Below are 24,938 nucleotides of genomic sequence, written 5' to 3' on the forward strand. Positions count from 1 at the left end.
ACTAGTTTAATCTGGGAAACCTGGTTGGCATGGATTGAAGAGTGTGCTTCTGTGATTTATGATTCGATAAGTGATTGGTGAAATAGCTATAAATTAGGAAGTGGAAAGAAGAACTTATCAAAATTACAATCATGCAGGAAGTAGTGATAAGCAAAGTGATGGAAGTGTGAGCTGGTGAGTGTTCAGGTCCAGATGGACTTCATCCTAGAGTTTCAAAAGGATTTGCTCACGAGTTAGTATATGCTTTGGTGTTAATTTTTCAAAATTTCCTAGATTCAGGAAAGATTCTATTGGAGTAAAAAGTATCAAATGTAACACACCTAAACAAGAAGAGAGGGATGCAGAAAACAGGAAGCCATAGGCCAGTTAGCTTGATATCTGCAATGGGAAAGTGTTAAAATGGATCATTAAAGCGATTATTGCTGTGTGCTTAGAAAATCTCGAGGTAACGGGAAGGAATCAGCAGGGTTTTGTTAAAGGGAACTCATGTTTAACCAATTCACCTCTGCAGAATATATTAAGAAAGATACATTTATGTGGAAATGTTCAGTTGTTGATTTTGAAAGGGAGAAGAACAGAGTTTTATTTGAATGGATAAAAATTGCAGAAAGTTGCAACACAAAGGAACTTGGGGGTACCTGCGCAGGAAACACAGGGGCAGCAGGTAATCAGGAAGGCTAACAGAATGCAATCCCTTATTTCAAGAGGTTTGAAGTTTGGAAGTCTTACTGCACCTGGACATGGTAGTGGTGAGATCACACCTGACGTACTTTGAGAAGTTTCATTCCCCTTATTTAAGGAATGGTATTGTTTCATTAAAGGCAGACATGAGAAGGCTCACTATGATGATCCCTGATATTGAGGGATTGTCTTATAGCAAAGGCTAAACAGGGCAGCATTAATGGCTCAGTGGTCAGCACTGCTGACTCATAGCACCTGGGGCATGGGTTCGATTCCACCCTCGATCAATTGCTTGTATGGAGTTTTCATGCTCTTCCAGTATCTGTGTGGGTTTTCTCTGGGTGCTCTGGTTTCCTCCTACAGTCCAAAGATGTGCAGGTTATGTCGATTGGCCATGTGAAATGAAGGGTTACGGAGAGAGGCTTGGGGAATGGGATGCTCTTCAGAGGTTCAGTATCGCTTTAATAGGCCGAATGGCATACTTCACATTGTAGGCATTCTATGTGACTCTACTCATGGAGTTTAGAAGCATGAGAGGTATGCCCATTGAAAAAAATAGGATCCTTAAGGAGCTTGACAGGGTAAATGCTGAGAGGATGTTTTCTTTTATGGGAGGGTCTAGGACCAGAGGGCATAGTCTCAGAATAAAGGGGTGCCAATTTAAGACAGAGATGAGGAGGAATGTCTTCTCTCAGAGGGTAGTGAATCTTTACAACTCCTTAGCACAGAGAGCTGTGGGCACAGAGTCCTTGTGTACATTTAAGGCTAAGATCAATATATTTTTGGTCAGTTCAGGAATCAAGTTTATGGGGAAAAGGCAGGAAAGTGGAAATGAAGTATATCTGATCAGCCAGGATGGATGGACAAAACACCGACTCCTGGTCCTACTTCTTATAATCTATGTTGCTAGTGGACCACCACTAGTTAGACAATTTTTAAAATTTGGTGTAATTTGATTACAAAAAAGGAAAAATCTACTTGTTGTAGTTGTCAGCTCTTCAACAAATGATCAAAGACGTATGACTCTACGATCCTGAATTAGCTTTATGCAACGAAACAAGTAAAACTGCTAACAATTCCTGTCAGTGACTTAACCATGAATGGCATTGCATGTGTTTAAGCAAATGTGTAACTGTCAGACCATATTCCAATTCCAATGCATTTGGGTTAATGTTAATAACAGTATGTGACCAAAATAAATTCTGACTATTGGCAAGTTTAAATAGCTAAACACGTTTTTTAAATTCCAGGTGATTTTCAAAGCAAAATCTAAGTACTACCCAGATCTTCAAAAATACAGGTATAGTCTACCCTTTATTATCATTTTATGATAGTCCTATCTATACTATTATTATTGTATTACAATCAGTTTATACTCTATTAATTAGAGCAGTAACAATCTGTATTTTATTACTATTATATAGGACAATTGCAATTTACACTCTTATTAGAGTTATTCTAGTCACAATATAGACTGTATTGCTGTAATATAACAGCCTATATTACCATAACATAGTTATCACACTCTAGAATTAATGTTATACAATATGGTTAGTCTATTGTATAGTCACAGTCTGTATTACCTTTACATCGTATAGTATAGTACATTGTATAGTTACTGTATAACTTTCACAGGTCAGATCATATTTATGCACGCTGTGAGGAGATACTTAATGTTATTGTGAAGGAAATAACAGATATTTGTTATAAAATGATAAACATGAATATATGATTATTTTGTAAATATTGCATATTGAAAACTCATATTTACAGGGTGATCCCAGGGAACGTGTTAATATTTACAGGGTGTCCTGGGGCTGTTTTAATATTTACAGGGTGTTCCTTGGGAATGTGTGTTAATATTTATAGGGTACCTCTGGGGAGTGTGTGTTAATATTCACAGAGTGTCCCCAGAGAGTGTGTTGATATTTACAGGGTGTCCCTGGGTATGTGTTAATATTTACAGAGAATTCCCAGGTAGTGGAGTAACAGGAATATAGAGTAGTGGGCTAATAGTAAGATTCTTGGTAGTGTGGATGAGCAGAGAGATCTTGGTGTTCATGTACATAGATCCCGAAAGTTGCCACCCAGGTTGATAGGTTGTTAACAAGGTGTCCGGTGTGTTAGTTTTTATTGGTAGAGGGATTGAGTTTCAGAGCCATGAGGTCATGTTGCAACTGCACAAAACTCGGTGCGGCCACATTTGCAGTATTACATACAGTTCTTGACGCTATATTATAGGAAGGACGCGGAAGCATTGGAAAAAGTGCAGAGGAGATTTACCAAGATATTGCCTGGTATGGAGGGAACGTCTAATGAGGAAACGCTGAGGGACTTGAGGCTGTTTTCATTACAGAGAAGAAGGTTGAGAGGTAATTTAATAGAGACATATAAGATGATCAGAGGATTATATGGGGTGGAGAGTGAGAGCCTTTTTCCTCGGATGGTCATGGGTAACGCAAGGGGACATAGCTTTAAATTGAAGGTAATAAACAGAGGACAGATGTCAGAGGTAGTTTCTTTACTCAGAGAGTAGTGAGTGTGTGGAATGCCCTGCCCAACAGCAAACTTTAAGGGTGTTTAAATGGTCATTGGATAAACATATGGATGATAATGGAATAGTGTAGGCTAGATGGGCTTCAGATTGGTTTCACAGATTGGCATAAGATCGAGGGCCGAAGGGCCTGTTCTGTGCCATAATGTTCTATATTCTATCTTCTGTGTTCAAGTTTATACAGAGTTAGTAATGTTGCAAACCATCTCAAGGTGCTTCAAAGGAACAAACATTTTGGCATTGATTCACATAAAGAAATATTAAGACAGCTGAGTTGGTCAAGTGTTAACATGGAGAGAGAATTCCAGTGCATAGGGCCCTGACTGATGAAACTATGACCACTAATAGTGAGCGGTGTGATGAAAATTGGGATGTACATCGTGGCTAGAATTGGAGAAAAGCAGAGAACGGTAGGTCTGGTGAAGGTTAGAGGATAGGAAAGGGTGAGAACATGGAGGAACCTGAACATAGGATGAGAATTTTAAATTCAAATTATTGCTGGACTATGGGGCCAATGTGGAAAAACCAGCCCAGTGGTGATGGGAGGTGACTGAGAGGTGGTGAGATTTAAAGTAAGGGAGGTGAGGTTTAAGATGAGGGACATGGATAGGGTGAATAGACAAGGTCTTTTCACCAAGGGTGGGTGAGTGCAAAACTAGAGGGCATAGGTTTAAGGTGAGAGGGGAAAGATTTAAAAGGGGTCTGAGAGGCAACCTTTTCATGAAGATGGTGATGCATGTATGGAATGAGCTGTTAGAGGGAGTGGTGGAGGCTGCTTCAATTACAGCATTTAAAAGGTGTCTGGATGGGTATATGAATAGGAAGGATTTAGAGGGATATGGGCTAAATGCTGGCAAATGGGACTAGATTAATTTAGGATAACTGGTCCAACAAGTTCGACCAAAGGGTTTGTTTCCATACTGTATAGCTCCATGATTCTATGTTCCCAAGTTTACAGAGAGTGTAAGATAAGAGGCTTGCCAAGGCTTTGGAGTTGCTGAGTTTGGGAATAGTTAAAGTGTGGATGAGGATTTTAGCAGCAGATGGGTGAGGCAGGTTCTAGCAATGTTTAAATACTGTTAAATTAATGTTTCTTTTCCAATTTAGGTTGCCTCTTCGGCTAACTTTCCTGCTGGCCAGTCTCCTATTCCTTGTGGTCAACCTGACTTGTGCATTGCTTGTGAAAATCACACATACCGAAACAAGGGCTGTTGTGTTTGTCCGTGTTGCAATCAACGATACCCTCTTTGTGTTGTGTGCAATCTCACTGTCTGTGAGCCTCTACAAGATTGCTAAAATGTCTCTGGCCAATATATATTTAGAATCTAAGGTTTGTTTTCTCATGCAAAGTTATTGGTTAGAAATGACTTCATTTTCCTGTTAAGACTTTATAGAACATGTTCTTGTGATCATTTCCTATTTGCTCAGAAGTAAAATATCTACAGAAACATTAACTCATGGTGTTCCAGTAGAAATAAAATGATTGGTAACATTGGTGACATCTAACATGGGGAGGGTGGGGGTGGAAATGGTGGTACAGATGGAAAATCACAGACACTTGGTCAGTGTAGAATCTAATTGAGATAGTTCTAATTTCAGTACCACAGTTTTACAGCTACTGCAGTAGGATGATTTAACCAGAATGAATTGAAACAAACTACTGAAATAAAATAAAGAACCATGGATTCTGGAAACAAAAGCAGAAATTGCTGGAGACCTCAGCAGGCCTGGCAGTACCAGTGAAGTTAAAACAGAGTTAACATTTTGAGATGAAGGGTCACTGGACCCAAAATGTTGACTTTGCTTTCTCTTCACAGATGCTGCCAGACTTGCTGAGTTTGTCCAGCAATTTCTGTTTTGTTGACACAAATTGCTACTTGTTTCAGAATCAACCTAATGGAATTAATACTGAGAACATTTTTTATGGCCGGCTAATGTGTTAGAACTTCTAATTGGTGTCCAATGCCATCTCTTCAGGTCACAATGAGCTTCAGTTTTATATCTGGCTTGTTCTCATTGAATTTATAACTTCAAACCTGGGAATTTTAAATTCCCACTTTCAGACTATTAAGAATTACAGATCATAGGAATAAATTAGAAAATAAAGAAATGAGAAGTTTAGAATAATGGTCCTTCCAACCTCGTCCACATGGGCACTTAGCCTCCAGTCCACATGGGCACCTAGCACCTAGTCAGTGCCAGGCTTCACCTTAAGACTCCTGAGGACTGGAGAATTCCCAGGAATCACATCAAGACCGGAAATCCAAATAAAAATAAGTGTGGCGATGAGATTAGTAAAGAAATAGAAGATGTACTCGGGAGGTGAATAGTTATCTTCTAAAATCAAATCAACATAAACTCAAAGGAGAAATAAGAGAGAACTTCAGGAAAAAGAAACCCGATGAGAAGAGATTACAAATACGATGATTGAAAGAGTTTATAATCTGAAATTAGTTAACACAATGTTGAGTCCAGAGGCTGTGAGGTGCCCAGTTTAAAAAAAAGCTAGATATTGTTCTTTACATTTGTGTTGGGACACTGTCGGAGACCAAGGTGAATTAAATTAACAGATGACTAGAAGCTCAAGACAACACAAAGTAGTCATTTAAACTGCATTTGTCTCCCCAGCAGCAATGTATTGGCCAGTGGTACAAATAAATAGTTGTTTCAGTTGGAAGGAATGGTTGAGGCCTCAAAGTGAGAAGATAAGAGTAAAGATGTTACAACTCCTTTATTTGGATGAAAGAGTGTCATGGGAATGTTGGGCATGACAGTGGAGTTGACCAGGCTATTGGGAAATTTGGGAACAAATATCCAACTGGCTTTACAGAACTATCACTCTGATACACCCATTTCATTGCTAGGTTCAGAAAACATTTCAAATCCATTTTATGGTAATTTCATCATGCCAACAAGCCAGAGCATGTTCTCCTCCTCTCCTTGATGCCTTCAGTCTAATGGAACCATATTACCTCCTCAATTTCCCATTCTTCCCCTGAAGAATATTTCCTATTATCCCAGAAAGTAAAACAAGTAAGGCTTGCAAATGATGCATTGCGGGCTGATTAATCTTGTATAGCTCAAAAACGGAGCTCCAGAATGACAGCCATTTCATTCATTTCCAACTATTGCTGCCTTAATTTCACTGTTTTTGTCCCATCTGTGATATCATTTCATCCTGATGGTTTTTTTTTAACTTTATGCACATTTTAATACAAATTATTTGGCAACCCAGCTCAAGCACCCTTCTGTCCTTCGGAACACCAGGTGGGGAATTCTTCTGTATACCAGGCGATTCAAAATTGATGTGTTCTATATTGAAACCAGTTTGCAATTGGTTTTCAGTTTTCAATAAACATACTACAAATTAGAAGAGAGCAGACTATGCAAGTGCCATCATTACTGGTCTACAGATTCTACATCCTCATAACTTGAGGTCTGAGGAGCATAATATTCGACTTGAGCATGGTGGCTTTTTGTCCCATCTGTGATATCATTTCATCCGGATGGTTTTTTTTTTAAACTTTATGCACATCTTAATACAAATTATTTGGCAACCCAGCTCAAGCACCCTTCTGTCCTTCGGAACACAAGGAGTATGCTTTCTTCCAATAGCCACCATGCTCAAGGAGAATATTATGCTCCTCAGTCCTCAGTTATCATCTCTTTTGTCTAAAGACCATCTAGTTTCTAAAATTCAGTTAGAATGGTGGGTTAGTAACAATTCCCAATAATTTTTCTGTCCCTTGTAACTTGAGGGAGAGTTTGAATAAGTCTTCCACCTCCTTCACTGGATGTAAAATCTGTAGACCAGCAATGATGGGACTTGCATAGTCTGCTCTCTTCTAATTTGTATATGTTTATTGAAAACTGAAAACCACCCATTGGTCACAGATGGGACAAAAAGCCACCATGCTCAAGTAGATTATTATACTCCTCAGACCTCAAGTTATGAGGATGTAGAATCTGTAGACCAGTAATGATGGGACTTGCATAGTCTGCTCTCTTCTAATTTGTATATGTTTATTGAAAACTGAAAAACAATTGCATGAACAATTCAGACTACATCAATTTTGAATCACCTGGTATACAGAAAAATTCCCCACCTGGTGCTAACATGCTTCATCTTGATGCATACCAATCAAAACAAAAGTTCTCAGTTTTCTCTTTGAATTATCAAGCAATGTTGAAACCAACTCAGAATCAGAGTTATTGCTTATTAAAACAGTTCACTGTACTGAATGTTAAGACTCCAGATCTGCCAAAGAGCTCCAAGCATTATTGACTACAGTATGAAGGAAGCAATGATAATTTGTACATTCCAATGGATAAAATGCTGGGTGCTGAACTATGAAAGAATGTTAAAACGAGAGATAGCAACGTGCATCAGGATGATTCCAAAAGTAAAAATTGGAATTATTGGGAGAGATTTGGAGATACAGGGATTTTTCCCACTGGAATCAAGATAGTTAATAAGCAACTAATGCTTTGTTTGGCTGGGTTGATAGGAAGACTTTTTGATTTGATTTATTTATTGTCATGTGTGTTTGGTTATAAACTACAGTGAAGAGTATTGCATAATGTCACCATCACTAGCAACATCCTAAAACACAGAAAGAAAACACTGAAACATTGGATATAAAGGCAGAAAAACAAAGAAAAATAGAAAAACAGTGTTCAACTTTACAGTCCTTCTTAAGTATTCCACCATGGGCCATGGAACTAGTGGCCAGGCACAAGTCCTTTTCATCTTGCTGACTCTGCTGGGATGAAAGTTACTACTCTTCGGTGTCAACTCGCCTCCACTGACTCTCTCGCCAGTATGTGTCCTTGCTGGATCTCATTAATGCAGATGCCACCAAGGCTGTAGGGTACCATGCCAACCCAAACCCAACTCTGCAGCTGCCTCCATGAATCAGTGCTGTAAGCAGACACTGCCAGGATTCCAAATTTGCCTCCAACGCAGCAGTCACGAGGAGGAGCTAGAACTTCAGAAGCTGCCAGGAACCCAAACCTGAGTGCAGCACTGGAAAAGCATAGCCAGTCAGGCAGCACCCGAGGATCAGACTTGAAACATTGACACTCTTGCTCCTCAGATGCTGCCTGACCTGTTGTGCTTTTCCAGCGCCTCACTTTTTGACTCTGATTTCCAGCATCTGCAGTCCTCACTTTCTCCTAGGAACCCAAACTTGCCTCTGATGCCACCAGCCATGCTTCTGGGCCTTCTCGCCACATCAGCGACTGAGCTCTTCCCAAGAGGCAAGTAAAATAAATGAGGGGAAAAAAAAATAAGTGCACAGAACAGATGGGTGGCACGGTGGCACAGTGGTTAGCACTGCTGCCTCACAGTGCCAGAGATCCAGGTTCAATTCCCGCCTCAGGCGAACTGACTGTGTGGAGTTTGCACGTTCTCCCCGTGTCTGCGTGGGTTTCCCCCAGGCGCTCCAGTTTCCTCCCACAGTTCAAAGATGTGCGGGTCAAGTGAATCGGCCATGCTAAATTGCCCGTAGTGTTAGGTAAGGGGTAAATGTAGGGGTACGGCTGGGTTGCGCTTCGGTGGGTTGGTGTGGACTTGTTGAGCCAAAGGGCCTGTTTCCACACTGTAAGTAATCTAATCTAATCAGCCTCAGGCTCACAATCCTTACTCTACTGCTATCTTACCAGATTTGTGTTTTGTGTGGTCAGTGACAAGGATCCAATTTAAAATTATCACTAAGAGAGTCTGGGAGGCTTTTATTTTATTCAAGTTTCTGAAATATTTTACTGTAGGATGTGATTGAAGCAGAGGCAATTCTTAGAAGACTATTAGTCCAACCTGAACAATGCAAACTAATTTCAAATGAAGATAGAAGTTGGGGGTTTGCTTTTATTCTGTCAGTTTAAACTGGATATAAATGCAGATTCCAGAGGTGTCAGCTAGCAGCTTGCAAATCCACTGTCACCAAAACATAATATTTCAAAAGAGAACACATGAATGCATTTTCTGAAAGTTTTTTGTTATCAAATATTTGTCTATTTCAATGCAGATCTAAAAAGGAGGATATTGGATGTTGAAGATCCTCCACTGTGTTTGTATTTTCAGGGGTCATCTCTCTTTCAGACCATAGCGGTGGGAGTGGTCATTATATCACTGTACACATCAAGAGCCTGCTACAACTTTGTTGCGATTGCACTCACCTCCAATAACCACATCAACACATTTGATTATGACTGGTACAACGTGTCAGACCAGGTCAGTACTTATTTGGGTCAGGTAAGTCTGGAATTTGTATGAAAAGTTCTCAGAGAATCATGTAGCACTAATGGAGGCCATTTGGTGTATTATGCCTGTTCAGGTCTTGACAAAATCTATTTAGTTAGTCTCAAGCTCTCTCAAGCACCCCATCTAATCCTCTGATCATCTTGTCTCTATTAAGTCACCTCTCAACCTTCTTCTCTCTGACAAAAACAACCTCAAGTCCCTCAGCCTTTCCTCATAAGACCTTCCTCCATACAGGCAACATCCTGGTAAATCTCCTCTGCACCCTTTCCAATGCTTCCACGTCCTTCCCATAATGCGGTGACCAGAACTGTATTCAATACTTCAAGTGCAGCTGCACCAGAGTTTTGTACAGCTGCAACATGCCCTCATTGATCTGAAACTCAATCCTTCTACCAATAAAAGCTAACACATCATATACCTTCTTAACAACCCTATCAATCTGGGTGGCAATCAGGGATCTATGCACTTGGACACCAAGATGTCTCTTCTCATCCAAACTACCAAGAATCTTACCATTAGCCCAGTACTCTTATATCAGTAATTTGAAAGAGAATATAGAGTTGTTTAGTAAATCTGCAGATGGCTCCAAAATTGGAAGTAGAGCAGACAGTGAAGTTGGTTTTCTAAGGTTACAAAGGGATCTTGATCAAATGGGTCAATGGGTTGAAAAATGACATGGAGTTCAATCTGGATAAATGCAAGGTATTACATTTTGGTACAACAAACAAAGGTAAGGCTTATACAATTAATCATAGGGCCTTGGATAGTGTTATAGAGCAGAGAGACCTCTGTTACTCCTTCCAAAGTGAATCACCTCACACTTTTCTGCATTAAACTCCATTTGCTACCCCTCAGCCCAGCTTTGCAGCTTATCTATATCCCTCTGTAACCTGCAACATCCTTTGGCACTGTCCACAACTCCACTGACTTTAGTGTCATCCGCAAAATCCTAACCCATTCATCTACGCCCTCATCCAGGTCATTTATAAAAATGAACCTGTCCATGTCAAACATTATCCCAAACTAAACTAGTCCCACCTGCCTACTTCTGACCCATATCTCTCCAACTTTTCCTATTCATCTATTCATCTGCCAACCTTTCATATTCATCTATTCATCTTTTAAACATTGTAATTGTACCCACATCCACCACATCCTCAGGAAGTTCATTCCACACAGGAATCACCCTCTGTTAAAAAAAAACTTACCTCTCATGACTTTTTAAAATCCCTCTTCTCTCACCTTAAACATATGCTCCCTAGTCTTGAAGTCCCCCATCCCAGGAAAAAGACGATTACCATTAACTCTATCAATCCCTTTATTTTATACACTTGTATTGGGTTGCCTCTCAACCTCTGATGCTCCATTGAAAAAAGTCCCAGCCTTTCTTTATAACTCAAACACTCCATTCCAGGCAACATCTTGGTAAATCTCTCATGAACCCTCTCAAGCTTTAATAACATCCTTTCTATAACGGGCGACCAGAACTGGACACCGTATTCCAGAAGAGGGCTCACCAATGTCCTATACAACCTCAACTTGGCTTCCCAATTCCTATACTCAAGAACTGAGCAATGAAGACAAGCATGCCAAACACTTTTTTTAAAAATCACCCTATCTATATTTCAAAGAACTTCAAAGGATTATGTACCTGCATCCCTAGGTCTCTCTGCTCTATAACACTATCCAAGGCCCTATGATTAATTGTATAAGCCTTACCTTTGTTTGTTGTACCAAAATGTAATACCTTGCATTTATCCAAATTGAACTCCATGTCATTTTTCAACCCATTGACCCATTTGATCAAGATCCCTTTGTAACCTTAGAAAACCAACTTCACTGTCTGCTATGCCACCAATTTTAGAGTCATCTGCAGATTTACTAAACATGCTTTCCATATTCTCATCCAAATCACTTTTATAAATGACAATCAAACGAGGATCCAGAACCGATCTCTATGGAACATCATTGGTAATAGGCCTCCAGTCCAAAAAGTAATCCTTCATCGGCACTCTGTCTCCTGATTATGTATCCAACTGGCAAGCTCACCCTGAATCCCATGTGAACTACCTTTACTAAATTAGTCTACCATGTGGAACCTTGTTGAAGGCTTTACTAAAATCCAAATAAACCATGTCTACTGCTCTGTCATCATCAATCTTTTTGGTAACTTGCTTAAAAAACTCAATCACATTTGTGAGACACAGTTTTCCTCACACAAAACCATGCTGATTATCTTTAATCAATGAGGACAAACTGTTAGAAAGAATTGTTCTGATCAGTCTTTTTGTTTGCTGACCTAGATTAGCTCCTGGTTCACTAACATCTTGAATTTAAAATTCTTATTGTTGAGTTCGAATACCTATACCTCACATTCCATTTACTCCATGTCCTATTCCATAAAACCAACCTGAATTCCTCCAATGTTGGCACTTTGTCCAATCCTGGTTATATCACTCCATTATCGCAAGCCGGATTTACGGACATCTTAGCTGCAAGTTCTAAAGCTCCCCCTCACTTCTGAAAAATCCTCCTTAAATGACATCTCACTGGGGAATCATCGCAATCAAAATAACGTCTTAGGTACAATTTTGTTTTGTCTGATTACGTTCTTGTGAAACACCTTAATGTATTTCATTATTAAAAAGCGATATTAATGTCAGTTATTGTTGAGTTACTGATCTACTAGTTATCTCTCACAGGCAGATCTGCAGATCCAATTAGGAGATAAAGGATACCTGGTTTTTGGGGTGATTCTATTCATCTGGGAACTGCTGCCCACGACTTTAGTTGTCCTCTTCTTTCGTGTAAGAAGACCCATCCAAAGTCAGGTAAGCATATTAGAACTCCATATTCAAGTCCTTAGCCCCTCCTGAAATGTGTTGTGTGGTAATTTAGATTGCACAATTTCTCGTACCAGAATTTTAAATCAGACACTTGGGTGTAGGAGCTGTATGATTTGTCAAACATTCATTCCTGTACATACAAGGGAGGCTCAGAGGAAGTATAAATAACAAGGTCATTCATTGCACCATTGACAGAACAATTTGGAACACAGGAACATAGAAACAGAAATAGCCTATTCAGCCCTTCTAGCCTCCTCTGCCATTCAAGATGATTATGGCTAATCTGTGGCCTAACTCCATATGCCTGCATTGGGCATATATCCCTTGATACCGTTGCTTGATAACACTTTATCTCAGATTTAAATTTAACAGTTGAATTAGCATCAACCACTATTTGAGGAAGAGCATAACAAAACTCCACTACTCTTTGCATGTAGAAAGTAGATTCGCAGGTAGATAGGACAATAAAGATGGCTGTTGGTATGCTTTCCTTTATTGGTCAGAGTATTGAGTACAGGAGTTGGAAGGTCATGTTGTGGCTGTACAGGACATTGGTTAGGCCACTGTTGGAATACTGCATGCAATTCTGATTTCCTTCCTATCAGAATGATGTTGTGAAACTTGAAAGGGTTCAGAAAAGATTTACAAGGATGTTGCCAGGGTTGGAGGATTTGAGGTATAGGGAGAGGTTGAATAGGCTGGGGCTGTTTTCCCTGGAGCGTCGGAGGCTGAGGGGTGACCTTATATAGGTTTATAAAATCATGAAGGGCATGGATAGGATAAATAGGCAAAGTCTTTTCCCTGGAGTGGGGGAGTCCAGAACTAGAGGATATAGGTTAAGGGTGAGAGGGGAAAGATATAAAAGAGACCTAAGGGGCAATTTGTACACACACAGGGTGGTATATGTATGGAGTGAGCTGCCAGATGAAGTGGTGGAGACTAGTACAATTGCAACATTTGAAATGCATTTGGATGGGTATATGAATAGGAAGGGTTTGGAGGAATGTGGATCGGATGCTGACAGGTGGGAATAGATTGGGTTGGGATATCTGGTCAACATGGGTGAATTGGACCAAAGGGTCTGTTTCAGTGCTGTACTTCTTTGACTCTAAGTGCTTTCTAGCTTCTCTCCTGAATGTCCTTGCCCTAATTCTTAGACTATGTCCCCAGTTCTAGAATCTTCGACCAGTGAAAATAGTTCATCTTTATCTATCCTGTCTTTTCCCGTTAATATCCTGAAGACTACCCCTTAGCCTTATAAATTCTAGAGAACAAAGGCCTAATTTGTCTAATTTCTCCTCATAATTTAACCCCTGAGATTCAAATATCATTGTGTAAACTTGCATTTAACTTCCTCCAGGGCCAAAACATCCTTCCTAAGGCATGGTGCCCGGATCTGCTCTCAGTCTGTTGTATGGGGTCTAAGTAGGGTTTTGTATAACTGCAGCATAACATCTGCACCCCCATACTTGAGCCCTTTAGATATGAAGGCCAGTATTCCATTAGCTTTCTTGATTAATTTCTGCACTTGTTCATAGCATTTTAAAGAGCCATACGCCTGAACCCCCAAATCTCATTAAACATCCACTGCACAACTTTGTGCCTTTTAAAAAAAACTACCCTGGTCTATCTTTTTTCAGTCCAAAATGGACTTGCTTGTACTAATATCCATCTGCCATAGCTTTGTCCATTTACTTAATCTATCAATTTTATGTTGTCTACAATGCAGCCCAATTTGTCAACAAATTTGGATATTTGACTTATTATGCTATTAAGAGAAAGTGAGGACTGCAGATGCTGGAGATTAGAGCTGAAAAATGTGTTGCTGGAAAAGCACAGCAGGTCAGGCAGCATCCAAGGAGCAGGAGAATCGACGCTTCGGGCATAAGCCTGAAGAAGGCTGAATCCATTCCTGAAGAAGGGCTTATGCCCGAAACATCAATTCTCCTGCTCCTTGGATGCTGCCTGACCTGCTGCGCTTTTCTAGAAACACATTTTTCAGTTATTATGCTATTATCCAAGTTATTAATGAATATTGTGAATAATTGTAGCTTCAACACAGGTCCCTGGAGGAAAGCACTAGTAATATCACTCCATTATGTAATGTCCTGCCAATTTGAATATTTACCCATTATTCCAATTCTCTGTTTCCTGCTACTCAACCAATTTCCTATCCATGTCAGTAGTTTGCCCTAATTTCTGTGCACTTCCATGTTAGCTAACAGTCTTGAGTGGGATTTTATCAAAAATCTCTGGAAGTCCATATTATCAACATCCATCAACTTACCTCTGTCCATCTTTGTTGCCTCTTCAAAGGTGTCTGAGGTTTGCCAGGCATGATCCACCCGTCATGAATTGATGCTGACTCTCCCTGACTAATTGAAAGCTGTCAAGATGATCAGCTGTCCTATCCTTGATTATATAGCTTCATAGGAGTCCTATAGGAGACAAGCCCTTTAGCCCAAACTGGTCCATGCCAACCAAAATGTTCTTCCATGCTAACCCCTTTTCTCTGCACTTGGCCTATATCCTTCTAAACCTATGGGTACAAACTGCTTCTGAATAGCATTATATGTTTCTTTAAAAACCCTCCATTGTTCCTCAGATATTTTACCTATTAGTAGAGTTTCCCAGTTTACTGTGGAGTCTTTGACTCATCCCATCAAAATCTGCCTTACTCAAAATCAAATTTATAGTATTGGATCTATGCTTATCTTTCACAAATGCTGCATGAAACTCAATTGTGTTACGATCAGAATTTGACAACCAGGTTACTGAATCAATCAATCTCATTGCTCATTACTCGTTCTAATATTTTTGTCCCTTTGTCACATCCAAGGCATATTGCTGTAGGAAACTATCCTGGGGACACACTCAAGAAATTCACAATCTTTCAGGCAGGTGCTCTTCCAATCTTTGTTAAGATTTAAACCTCCATTAACACTATGATTCTATGTAGCAAAGGCAGTGTAACATTAATTCCCACCACACTCCTTAAGGCTCCACTATTCACCATGAAACTCCTATCTTGATTTGACTTTTCAAAATGCAATGCCTCACACTTTCCTATATTAATCTCCATTTGCCATTTCTCAGCCCATTTCTCCAGCTGATCAAGATCATGCAGCAATTTCTGATCACCTTCCTCACTTTCCACGATACCACCTATTTTAGTGTCATCACCAAACTTACTAATCATGCCTTACACATTCTTGTCCAAATCACTGATACAGATAACAAACCGTAATGGGCCCAGCACTGATCTGAGGCACACCACTAGTCACAGGTCTCCAGGCTCACAAGAAACCTTTCACTATTACCCTCTGCTTCCTACCATCAAGCCAATTTTGTATTCAATTTGCCAGCTCACCCTGGATTCCATGCGATCTAACCTTCCAAAGCAGCTGACCATATAGAACCTTATCAATGGCCTTACTGAAATCCATATAAACTATGTTTGCCACCCTGCCCTCATCAACTTTCCTGGTCACTTCATCAAAGAACTCTAACAAATTTGTGAGGCCTGTCTCCCATGCACAAAGTGATGCTGATTAATCCTAATTAACCCTGTCTTTCCAAATGCATACATATCCTATTCCTCAGAATATTCTAAAGTAACTTACTTACCACAGATGTTAGGCTTACTGACATGTAATTCCCAGGATTTTCTTTGCAACCCTCCTTGGATAAGGCATAACAGTCATTACCCTTCAGTCTTCTGGGACCTCATCTGTGGCTAACAATAATGCAAACATATCAGCCAGGGCCCACACAATTTCTTCTCCCGCCTCTTGCAGTGTTCTTGAATATATCTGCTCAGGACCAGGAGATTCATCCTCCTTCCTACATTTTAATACATCCAACACCACCTTTACTGTGATATAGACTGTCCCCAAGATCTGACCACTAACTTCCCCAAGTTCCCAAGTCTTCATTTCTTTCTCCACGGTAAACATAGCAGAGAAATATTGCAAGGTTTGTAGCTAGGTTGAGGTTTAGGGCGTAGGTTTGCTCGCTGAGCTGTAGGTTTGATATCCAGACGTTTCATTACCTGGCTAGGTAACATCAGCAGTGGTGACCTCCAAGTGAAGCGAAGCTGTCGTCTCCTGCTTTCTATTTATATGTTTGACCTGGATGGGGATCCCTGGGGATTGTGGTGATGTCATTTCCTGTTAGTTTTCTGAGAGGTTGATAAATGGTATCTAGATCTATGTGTTTGTTTATGGCATTGTGGTTGGAGTGCCAGGCCTCTAGGAATTCTCTGGCATGTCTTTGCTTAGCCTGTCCCAGGATAGATGTGTTATCCCAGTCGAAATGATGATTTTGTTTTTCCCCCGTGCATAAGGCTACAAGGGAGAGAGGATCGTGTCTTTTTGTGGCTAGCTGGTGTTCGTGAATCCTGGTGGCTAACTTTCTTCCCGTTTGTCCTACGTAGTGTTTCCGGCAGTCCTTGCATGGAATTTTGTAAACGACGTTGGTTTTGTCTATGGGATGTACTGGGTCTTTTAAGTTTGTTGGTTTTTGTTTGAGAGAGTTGGTTGGTTTGTGCGTTACTAGGATTCCGAGGGGTCTTAGTAGTCTGGCTGTCATTTCTGAAACTTCTTTGATGTATGATAAGGTGGTTAGGGTTTCTGGGTGTGTTTGGTCTGCTTGTTGTGGTTTGTTCTTGAGGAATCTGTGGACTGTACTTTATGAGTATCCATTCTTCTTGAATACGTTTTATAGGTGGTTCTCCTCTGTTTTCCGAAGTTCGTCTGTGCTGCAGTGTGATGTGGCTCATTGGAATAGTGTTCTGATACAGCTTCATTTGTGTGTGTTGGGAAGAAAGTTAGCCACCAGGATACACAAACACCAGCTAGCCACAAAAAGACAGACCCTCTCTCCCTCATAGCTTTGCTTCATTTGGAGGTTGCCACTGATGATGTTACCTAGCCAGGTAATGAAACATCTGAATATCAAACCTACATCCTAGAGAAATATTCTTTGAGGACCTTACCAATCTTCTGCGGTTCCACACACACACGTCCCATTTTGTCCTTAAGGAGTCATATTCTTCTTTCTTTAATATACTTAAAGAATCTCTTTGACTCATCCTAATAGTTTCAGCCAAAGCTGTCTTGTGCCCCTTTTCATCCTCTTAATTTCCTTTTTCAGTAAACTCCTGTATCTTCTATATACTTCCAGGGATTCCTTTGATCCCAACTGTCTGTACCTGAGTCACACCTCCTCCTTTTTCTGGTCAAAGCCTCAATATCTCTGGTCATCCAGCGTTCCCTATTCCTGCCAACCTTGCCCTTCACCCCCACAGGAACATATAGACATTGAAGTCTAGCTATCAAACATTTAAAGGTCTCCCACTTGCCGGAGGTCCATTTACCTGCAAACTACAGAGGAACCTCGATTATCGGGCAATCGATTATCAGATTATCTGACAAGATCGCAAGGTCCGATGCGTGGCTAAACTAGGTTATCCAGCATTCAAATAGCTGGCATTCAATTAACCGAAGGAAATATTCCTTGCCTGTGTCCTCCGGATAATCAAGGTTCCTTTGTACTCCAATCAACACCTGCAAGTTCCTGTCCAATTCCATCAAAATTTGCCTGCCTCAATTTAGAACTTGAAGCTGTGGACCAGGTTTATCCCTCTCCATAACTATTTCAAAATTAAAAGAACCAAGGTCGCTGGTCCCAAAGTACTCCCTCGCTATCATCTCAGTCACCTGTTCTATGTCCCAAGAGTAGGTCGAGTTTTGCCCCTTTCCGAATAGGGCCCTTTATATACTGTTTGAGGCAACTTTCCTAAACACTACCTTTACAAATTCCAGGCCATCTAAACGCTTAACACTATGGCAGTCCCCGGTCTATGTTCGGAAAATTAGAATCCCCTACTATGACAGCCCTATTGCTCCTGCAATTCTCCCCAATCCCCCTGCATATTTGTTCCTCTAATTCTCGTTAACTACTTGGGGGCCTATAGTACAACTCCAATAACACCACTATCCCCTTATTTCTTAGCTCCACCCACAAAGCCACAATGGATGATCCCTCAGTTATTTCATCTCTGACTATTGTCGTGATACTCCCCTTAATCAAAAATGCAACTCCTCCTCCCCTCTTTTCTCCACCTTTGTCCCACATACCTAATTTCGGCATTTGTAAAGTCTAACACTTCTCACCTACTACCAGGTGATCTACATATACCTATTGTGGTTTAGTTTATATATGGTTCCTTGGTTTCCACTCATAAGGTCTCCACTGGGTGCTTTCCTTCATGACATTCCCCATCACCAGAGAAGTCTGCTTCTCCACCAGTCTTCTGTTTTCTCTATCCCTCCTGTAAACATTACAACCTGGTATGTTCAGTTGTCAGTCCTGACCATCCTGCAGCAATATCTCTGTCATGACTACTATGCCACAGTTTCCAAATTGATCTGCACCTGCAGCTCATTTAATTTGTTCTTTACATGACCTACATTTTGTATAAAGAACTCTAATTTTGCCTGTACCTCTATTCTGTCTTTCAGCATCTTTTTATTATTTCTCCCTCCTGTCTTAATACACTTTTTATAGTCCCCGCCTCCTTGTTCATTAAATTCACCGTTTTTGTTCATCCTAACAACATTCACATTCTCCTCATTTGCTAACCTGCTTCTCTGGTTTCCATCCCCTAGTTTAACCCCTCCCCGAATGGCACTATCAAACCTCCTCATTGGATGCTGCCTGAACTGCAGTGCTCTTCCAGCACCACTGATCCAGAACTATCAAACCTCCCCTCCAGTTTAAGTGCAACCCGTCCTTTTTCAAAGCTGCCCTGGAAAGGATCCCAATGCTCCAGATATCTGAGTCCCTCCCTCCTACACCAGCTCTTTAGTTATGTATCCAGTTGTACAATCTTCCTAAGTTTGCATCATAAATCTTCCAGAATGGCCACCATTCTCACCAATTGGTTTAGTGATTACAATTATGCTTAAAAATGAGGAAAAAAGTAAATTGAACTTGGGTGTTTTACGATATGGATGGCTTACTATTCTGCTTCTCTTACTGCTCAGGTTTTCTGTTGTTGCAGGCTGAGAATGGCATGTCACGTGCTCATGGATTCACCTCCAGGGCTTTTTTCTTCGATAATCCTCGACGCTATGACAGTGATGATGACTTAGCCTGGAATGTCACCTGTCATAGTGCACTCAGCAGGTAATTACTTAAAACTCTAGAACAAGAGAGCGATGGATGGTACAGCATTTAGCCCACTGTGCCTTACCAGTTGGGTCTCTGAAAGACCATAAGATACAGGAGCAGAATTAGGCCATTCAGCCTATCAAGTCTGGTCTGTCATTTGATCATGGCTCATACATTTCTCAACACCATTCTCTTGCATTCATCCTTATTTCCTTATCAATCAAAAATCCATCGGTCATTAAATACACTCAATGACATGGTATCCACAGCCTTCTGTGATAATGAATCCCACAGATTCATCATCCTCTGGCTGAAGAAATTCCTCATCTCAGTTCTAGAGTGTCATTCCTTCATTCTGAGGCTTTGCGCTCAGGTTCTAGTTTCTTCCACTAGTGGAAACAACTTTTTTATGCCTACTCTAACCAGGCCTCGTAGTATTCAGTAAATTTCAATGAGATTCCCCCATCCTTCTAAACTCCAATGAGTACAGACCCAAAGCCCTCAACCACTCCTCATATGACAAGCTTTTCAATCCCAGGATCTTTGTTATAAACGTCCTCTTAAACCCCTCCAAGGCCAACACATTAAATATACAGCCCAGAGTGGCTCATATTTCAAATGCTACCCAAGACCTTTTTAATTAATTCTACTCCTCTGCACTTGAACCATAGGCCTGTGCATGTCTCCTTTTCAAGTGCATATCAGGCTATCGATGGGGGTAAGGTCAGGAGTGTGACTTGGTGAGTTGCTCTTACAGAAAATGGGGACAAAAGGCTTTGAAGGGCTTCTTTTTGCAATTCTATGGCCACTGTTTACAAGAGTACCATTGAAAAGCTGATAGAAGCAGATTCAGACGGTGCATTTCAGATCATAATACCCTGCATTAAAACAAGCTCACTTCCTCTTGTTCTTTTGCCAATTATCTTAGATCTTCATCTTCTGGTTACCAACCATCCTGCATGCGGTAACTCTTTCTCATTAATTACTCCATCAAACTCTTGCATGATTTTGAAAAATTGTTAAATTTCCTCTTAACCTTCCCTGCTGAGAACAACTGTAGCTCATGTATCACCTCCATTGAAACTTCTTATCCTTAATTCTATTCTAGTAGATCTTCCTCAAGTGACGTGACCAGAAGTAAACACACTGCAGTTGAGACACAATAGATGAAAAGCTAAATACTCCTTGAAATTTTCTTTTAAATTTCATTCTGTCCGATCCCTCCAAAAGACAATGGGCAAACATTAACAGTTTTGCAGCTGTTTGCCATATCCAGTTCTTGGAATCCTGCACAGCCCAGCCCAGCCCAGCCCAGCCCTTCACATTGTTCAGAACTGTATAGAGCAGCAAACTTTCCCAGGCACTGTATTCCAGATTCCCACCACCTGAAGTTAAAATGTTTCTTTTTTCTCAAATCTCCTGCCCCTTACCCTAAAATTATGCCCCCCTCATGATTGACTCCTCAATCAAGGAAACAGCGGCTCACTACTCTCCCTATTCATACACATCTTTCATAAACACCTCAATCATGGCCCCCCTGCTCAAACGAAAACAATCCAAGCCTATAATAGTCTTTCTTTATAGCTCAATTACTCCATTCCTGATAACATCCTGGTGAAACCCATTTGTACCCCCTCTATAGTGCAATCACATCCTTCCTTAGTGAGGTGACCAGAGCTGCATACAGTACTCCAACTGTGGTCTAACCAATGCACTTCCTGCCGTTAGCCCACTGAAGACCTCTCACGATAGAGTTGATCTTTCTTCGCACCTTTTCTGAAGTTGTAACATTATATTCTGCATTCTGTTCAAGTACCTTGGTGTAATTATGTAAGATATTATTTATTTGGTTAGCATGCAAAACAATACTTTTCATGTGACAATAATACGAGTAAAAAATGAGGTCTGCAGATGCTGGAGATCACAGCTGCAAATGTGTTGCTGGTCAAAGCACAGCAGGTTAGGCAGCATCTCAGGAATAGAGAATTCGACGTTTCGAGCATAAGCCCTTCATCAGGAATAAGAGAGAGAGAGCCAAGCCGGCTGAGATAAAAGGTAGGGAGGAGGGACTAGGGGGAGGGGCGATGGAGGTGGGATAGGTGGAAGGAGGTCAAGGTGAGGGTGATAGGCCGGAGTGGGGTGGGGGCGGAGAGGTCAGGAAGAAGATTGCAGGTTAGGAGGGCGGTGCTGAGTTGAGGGAACCGACTGAGACAAGGTGGGGGGAGGGGAAATGAGGAAGCTGGAGAAATCTGAATTCATACCTTGTGGTTGGAGGGTTCCCAGGCGGAAGATGAGGCGCTCCTCCTCCAGCCGTCGTGTAGTTGTGTTCTGCCGGTGGAGGAGTCCAAGGACCTGCATGTCCTCGGTGGAGTGGGAGGGGGAGTTAAAGTGTTGAGCCACGGGGTGATTGGGTTGGTTGGTTCGGGCGGCCCAGAGGTGTTCTCTGAAGCGTTCCGCAAGTAAGCGGCCTGTCTCACCAATATAGAGGAGGCCACATCGGGTGCAGCGGATGCAATAGATGATGTGTGTGGAGGTACAGGTGAACTTGTGGCGGATATGGAAGGATCCCTTGGGGCCTTGGAGGGAAGTGAGTGTGGAGGTGTGGGCGCAAGTTTTACATTTCCTGCGGTTGCAGGGGAAGGTGCCGGGGGTGGAGGTTGGGTTGGTGGGGGGTGTGGATCTGACAAGGGAGTCACGAAGGGAGTGGTCCTTGCGGAACGCTGATAGGGGAGGGGAGGGAAATATATCCTTGGTGGTGGGGTCCGTTTGGAGGTGGCGGAAATGGCGGCGGATAATACGTTGTATGCGCAGGTTGGTGGGGTGGTAGGTGAGAACCAGTGGGGTTCTGTCTTGGTGGCGGTTGGAGGAGCGGGGCTCAAGGGCGGAGGAGCGGGAAGTGGAGGAGATGCGGTGGAGGGCATCGTCGATCACGTCTGGGGGGAATCTGCGGTCCTTGAAGAAGGAGGCCATCTGGGTTGTGCGGTGTTGGAATTGGTCCTCCTGGGAGCAGATGCGGCGGAGACGAAGGAATTGGGAATATGGGATGGCGTTTTTACAGGGGGCAGGGTGGGAGGAGGTGTAGTCCAGGTAGCTGTGGGAGTCAGTCGGTTTATAATAGATGTCTGTGTTGAGTCGGTCGCCCGAGATAGAAATGGAAAGGTCTAGGAAGGGGAGGGAGGAGTCTGAGACAGTCCAGGTGAATTTCAGGTCGGGATGGAAGGTGTTAGTAAAGTTGATGAACTGTTCAACCTCCTCGTGGGAGCACGAGGCAGCGCCGATACAGTCATCGATGTAGCGGAGGAAAACAGAGAACACCTCTGGGCCGCCCGAACCAACCAACCCAATCACCCCGTGGCTCAAAACTTTAACTCCCCCTCCCACTCCACCGAGGACATGCAGGTCCTTGGACTCCTCCACCGGCAGAACAACTACACGACGGCTGGAGGAGGAGCGCCTCATCTTCCGCCTGGGAACCCTCCAACCACAAGGTATGAATTCAGATTTCTCCAGCTTCCTCATTTCCCCTCCCCCCACCTTGTCTCAGTCGGTTCCCTCAACTCAGCACCGCCCTCCTAACCTGCAATCCTCTTCCTGACCTCTCCGCCCCCACCCCACTCCGGCCTATCACCCTCACCTTGACCTCCTTCCACCTATCCCACCTCCATCGCCCCTCCCCCTAGTCCCTCCTCCCTACCTTTTATCTCAGCCGGCTTGGCTCTCTCTCTCTTATTCCTGATGAAGGGCTTATGCTCGAAACGTCGAATTCTCTATTCCTGTGATGTGACAATAATACATCAATTTACATCAAAATCAAACATGACCTCTTTGCTGTTATACTCTTAAGCCATGACTAATGAAAGCAAATGTCCCAAATGCCTTAACCATACTACTCACATGCTCTGACTTCAGGGGTCTGGAAATAACTACTCAAGATCCCTGTTCCTCTGAACTGCCCAGTGTCCTGCCATTCATTAAAATACTCCCTCATCTTGTTTCTTCTTCCAAGTGCATCACCTCCCATTCATCATATTAAATACCATCTGTCACTGCTCTGCCCATCTGACCAACCCATTCATATTTTCAATTTCTAACATACAACCATCTTCCTCACTATTTATCACCCTACCAATGTGTTACCTACAAAGTTGCTTAACATCTCCCCCTACATTGTCATCTGTGTCATTTATAAGAATTGCAGTACTGATCTGTGGTACACCGCTTAACATCAGCCTCCTACCATTACTCATTGCATCCTATTACGAGGTCAATTTCTGATCCATCTTGCCAGGTTAACAGAATTCTTTTCCTGAATTCCGTACCCACCTCTTTAGTCCTTACTCTGGAAAAGGAGTAGTACTCATTTAACACCTTTTCAATATCCTGCAGCTTCACACATTTGCCTCCTAATAGGTTCTACTGTTTCCCTGGTTAACTTCTTCCGCATTAATGTATTTATAAAATATCTTGGGATTCTCCATAATCCTGCTCACAAATCCTTCTTCATGCCCCCTTTTTGCTCTTCCAATTGCTTTCTTAAGTTCCTTCTGGCACTTCCTATATTGGTCTAGGGCTGCAGCTGAATTGCTCCCTATGGATTTGCTAAGAGCCTTCCTCCTCTTCTTTATCCAGTCCTGAATTGTCCGAGACATCCACCTCATCCTCAGAAGATCAATTCAGAATGTGTGTGGGTGTGAGAGAGAGAATGTAGTTGCTAGTCAGATGGCATCTGTTTTGGAAATGGTAATTCTCCCATACATCGGCTGTGCTTATTGGATAAAAGTCGTAGGTTTGGAAGATGCTGTTTAAGAAGCCATCTTAAGTTGTTCCAGCACATCTTAATAGTAAACACTGCTGCTACTGTCTGGCAGTGACAGAAAGAAGATTATTAAGGTGGTGGATTGAGTGCTAAATCAAACGCACTACTTTGCCCTAGATATATCAACCTTGAGAACCGTTGGAGCTACATCTATCCAGGAAGATAGGAAGTATTTGATCATGCTTTATTTTGTAAGATAGTGGACAGACACTAAGGGGTCGGGAGATGAGTTAGTTATCAGCGATCCTAACCTCTGTATTTATATGGTTAGATACCGTTTCATTTCTATAGTAAGTCCAAGGATGATGATGGACGATAACGGTAATGCCTCTGAACGGCAACAAATGATGGTTAGATTCTCTTGGAGATGGTCATTGCCTGGCTCATTACAAAATGTTACTACTTATCAGTTTAAATCTGATTATTCTCCAAGCCTTACAGCATGTGGGTCCAATCTGTTCTGGTATCCAAGGGTCACAAATGTTGTCAAATATTGTACGGTGACCATTCCCACTTCTGACCTTATGATGGAAGGAAGATTACTAATTAAGCTTCCTTAATTAGTAAGTTACTAATTGGAAGTTACTAATTAATTTACTAACC

General features: G+C 41.7%; 1 protein-coding gene across 3 annotated transcripts in view; it reads left to right on the top strand.

The window, feature by feature from the left end:
* Positions 1 to 24,938, top strand: part of gpr137ba (G protein-coupled receptor 137Ba) — a 64,802-nt gene that overhangs the window by 38,511 nt on the left and 1,353 nt on the right. The window contains exons 2-6 of one of the 3 annotated variants that reach the window (XM_060821506.1): positions 1,932 to 1,981; positions 4,343 to 4,565; positions 9,318 to 9,467; positions 12,200 to 12,328; positions 19,410 to 19,534. In XM_060821506.1, the coding sequence (XP_060677489.1) occupies positions 1,932 to 1,981; positions 4,343 to 4,565; positions 9,318 to 9,467; positions 12,200 to 12,328; positions 19,410 to 19,534 (677 nt within the window). Of the gene's footprint in view, positions 1 to 1,931; positions 1,982 to 4,342; positions 4,566 to 9,317; positions 9,468 to 12,199; positions 12,329 to 19,392; positions 19,535 to 24,938 lie in introns of all 3 variants that reach the window. The other 2 variants (XM_060821514.1, XM_060821516.1) reach the window with 2 other exon arrangements.

This window comes from Hemiscyllium ocellatum, chromosome 3 (assembly GCF_020745735.1).
Source record: "Hemiscyllium ocellatum isolate sHemOce1 chromosome 3, sHemOce1.pat.X.cur, whole genome shotgun sequence".
Lineage (NCBI taxonomy): Eukaryota > Metazoa > Chordata > Chondrichthyes > Orectolobiformes > Hemiscylliidae > Hemiscyllium > Hemiscyllium ocellatum.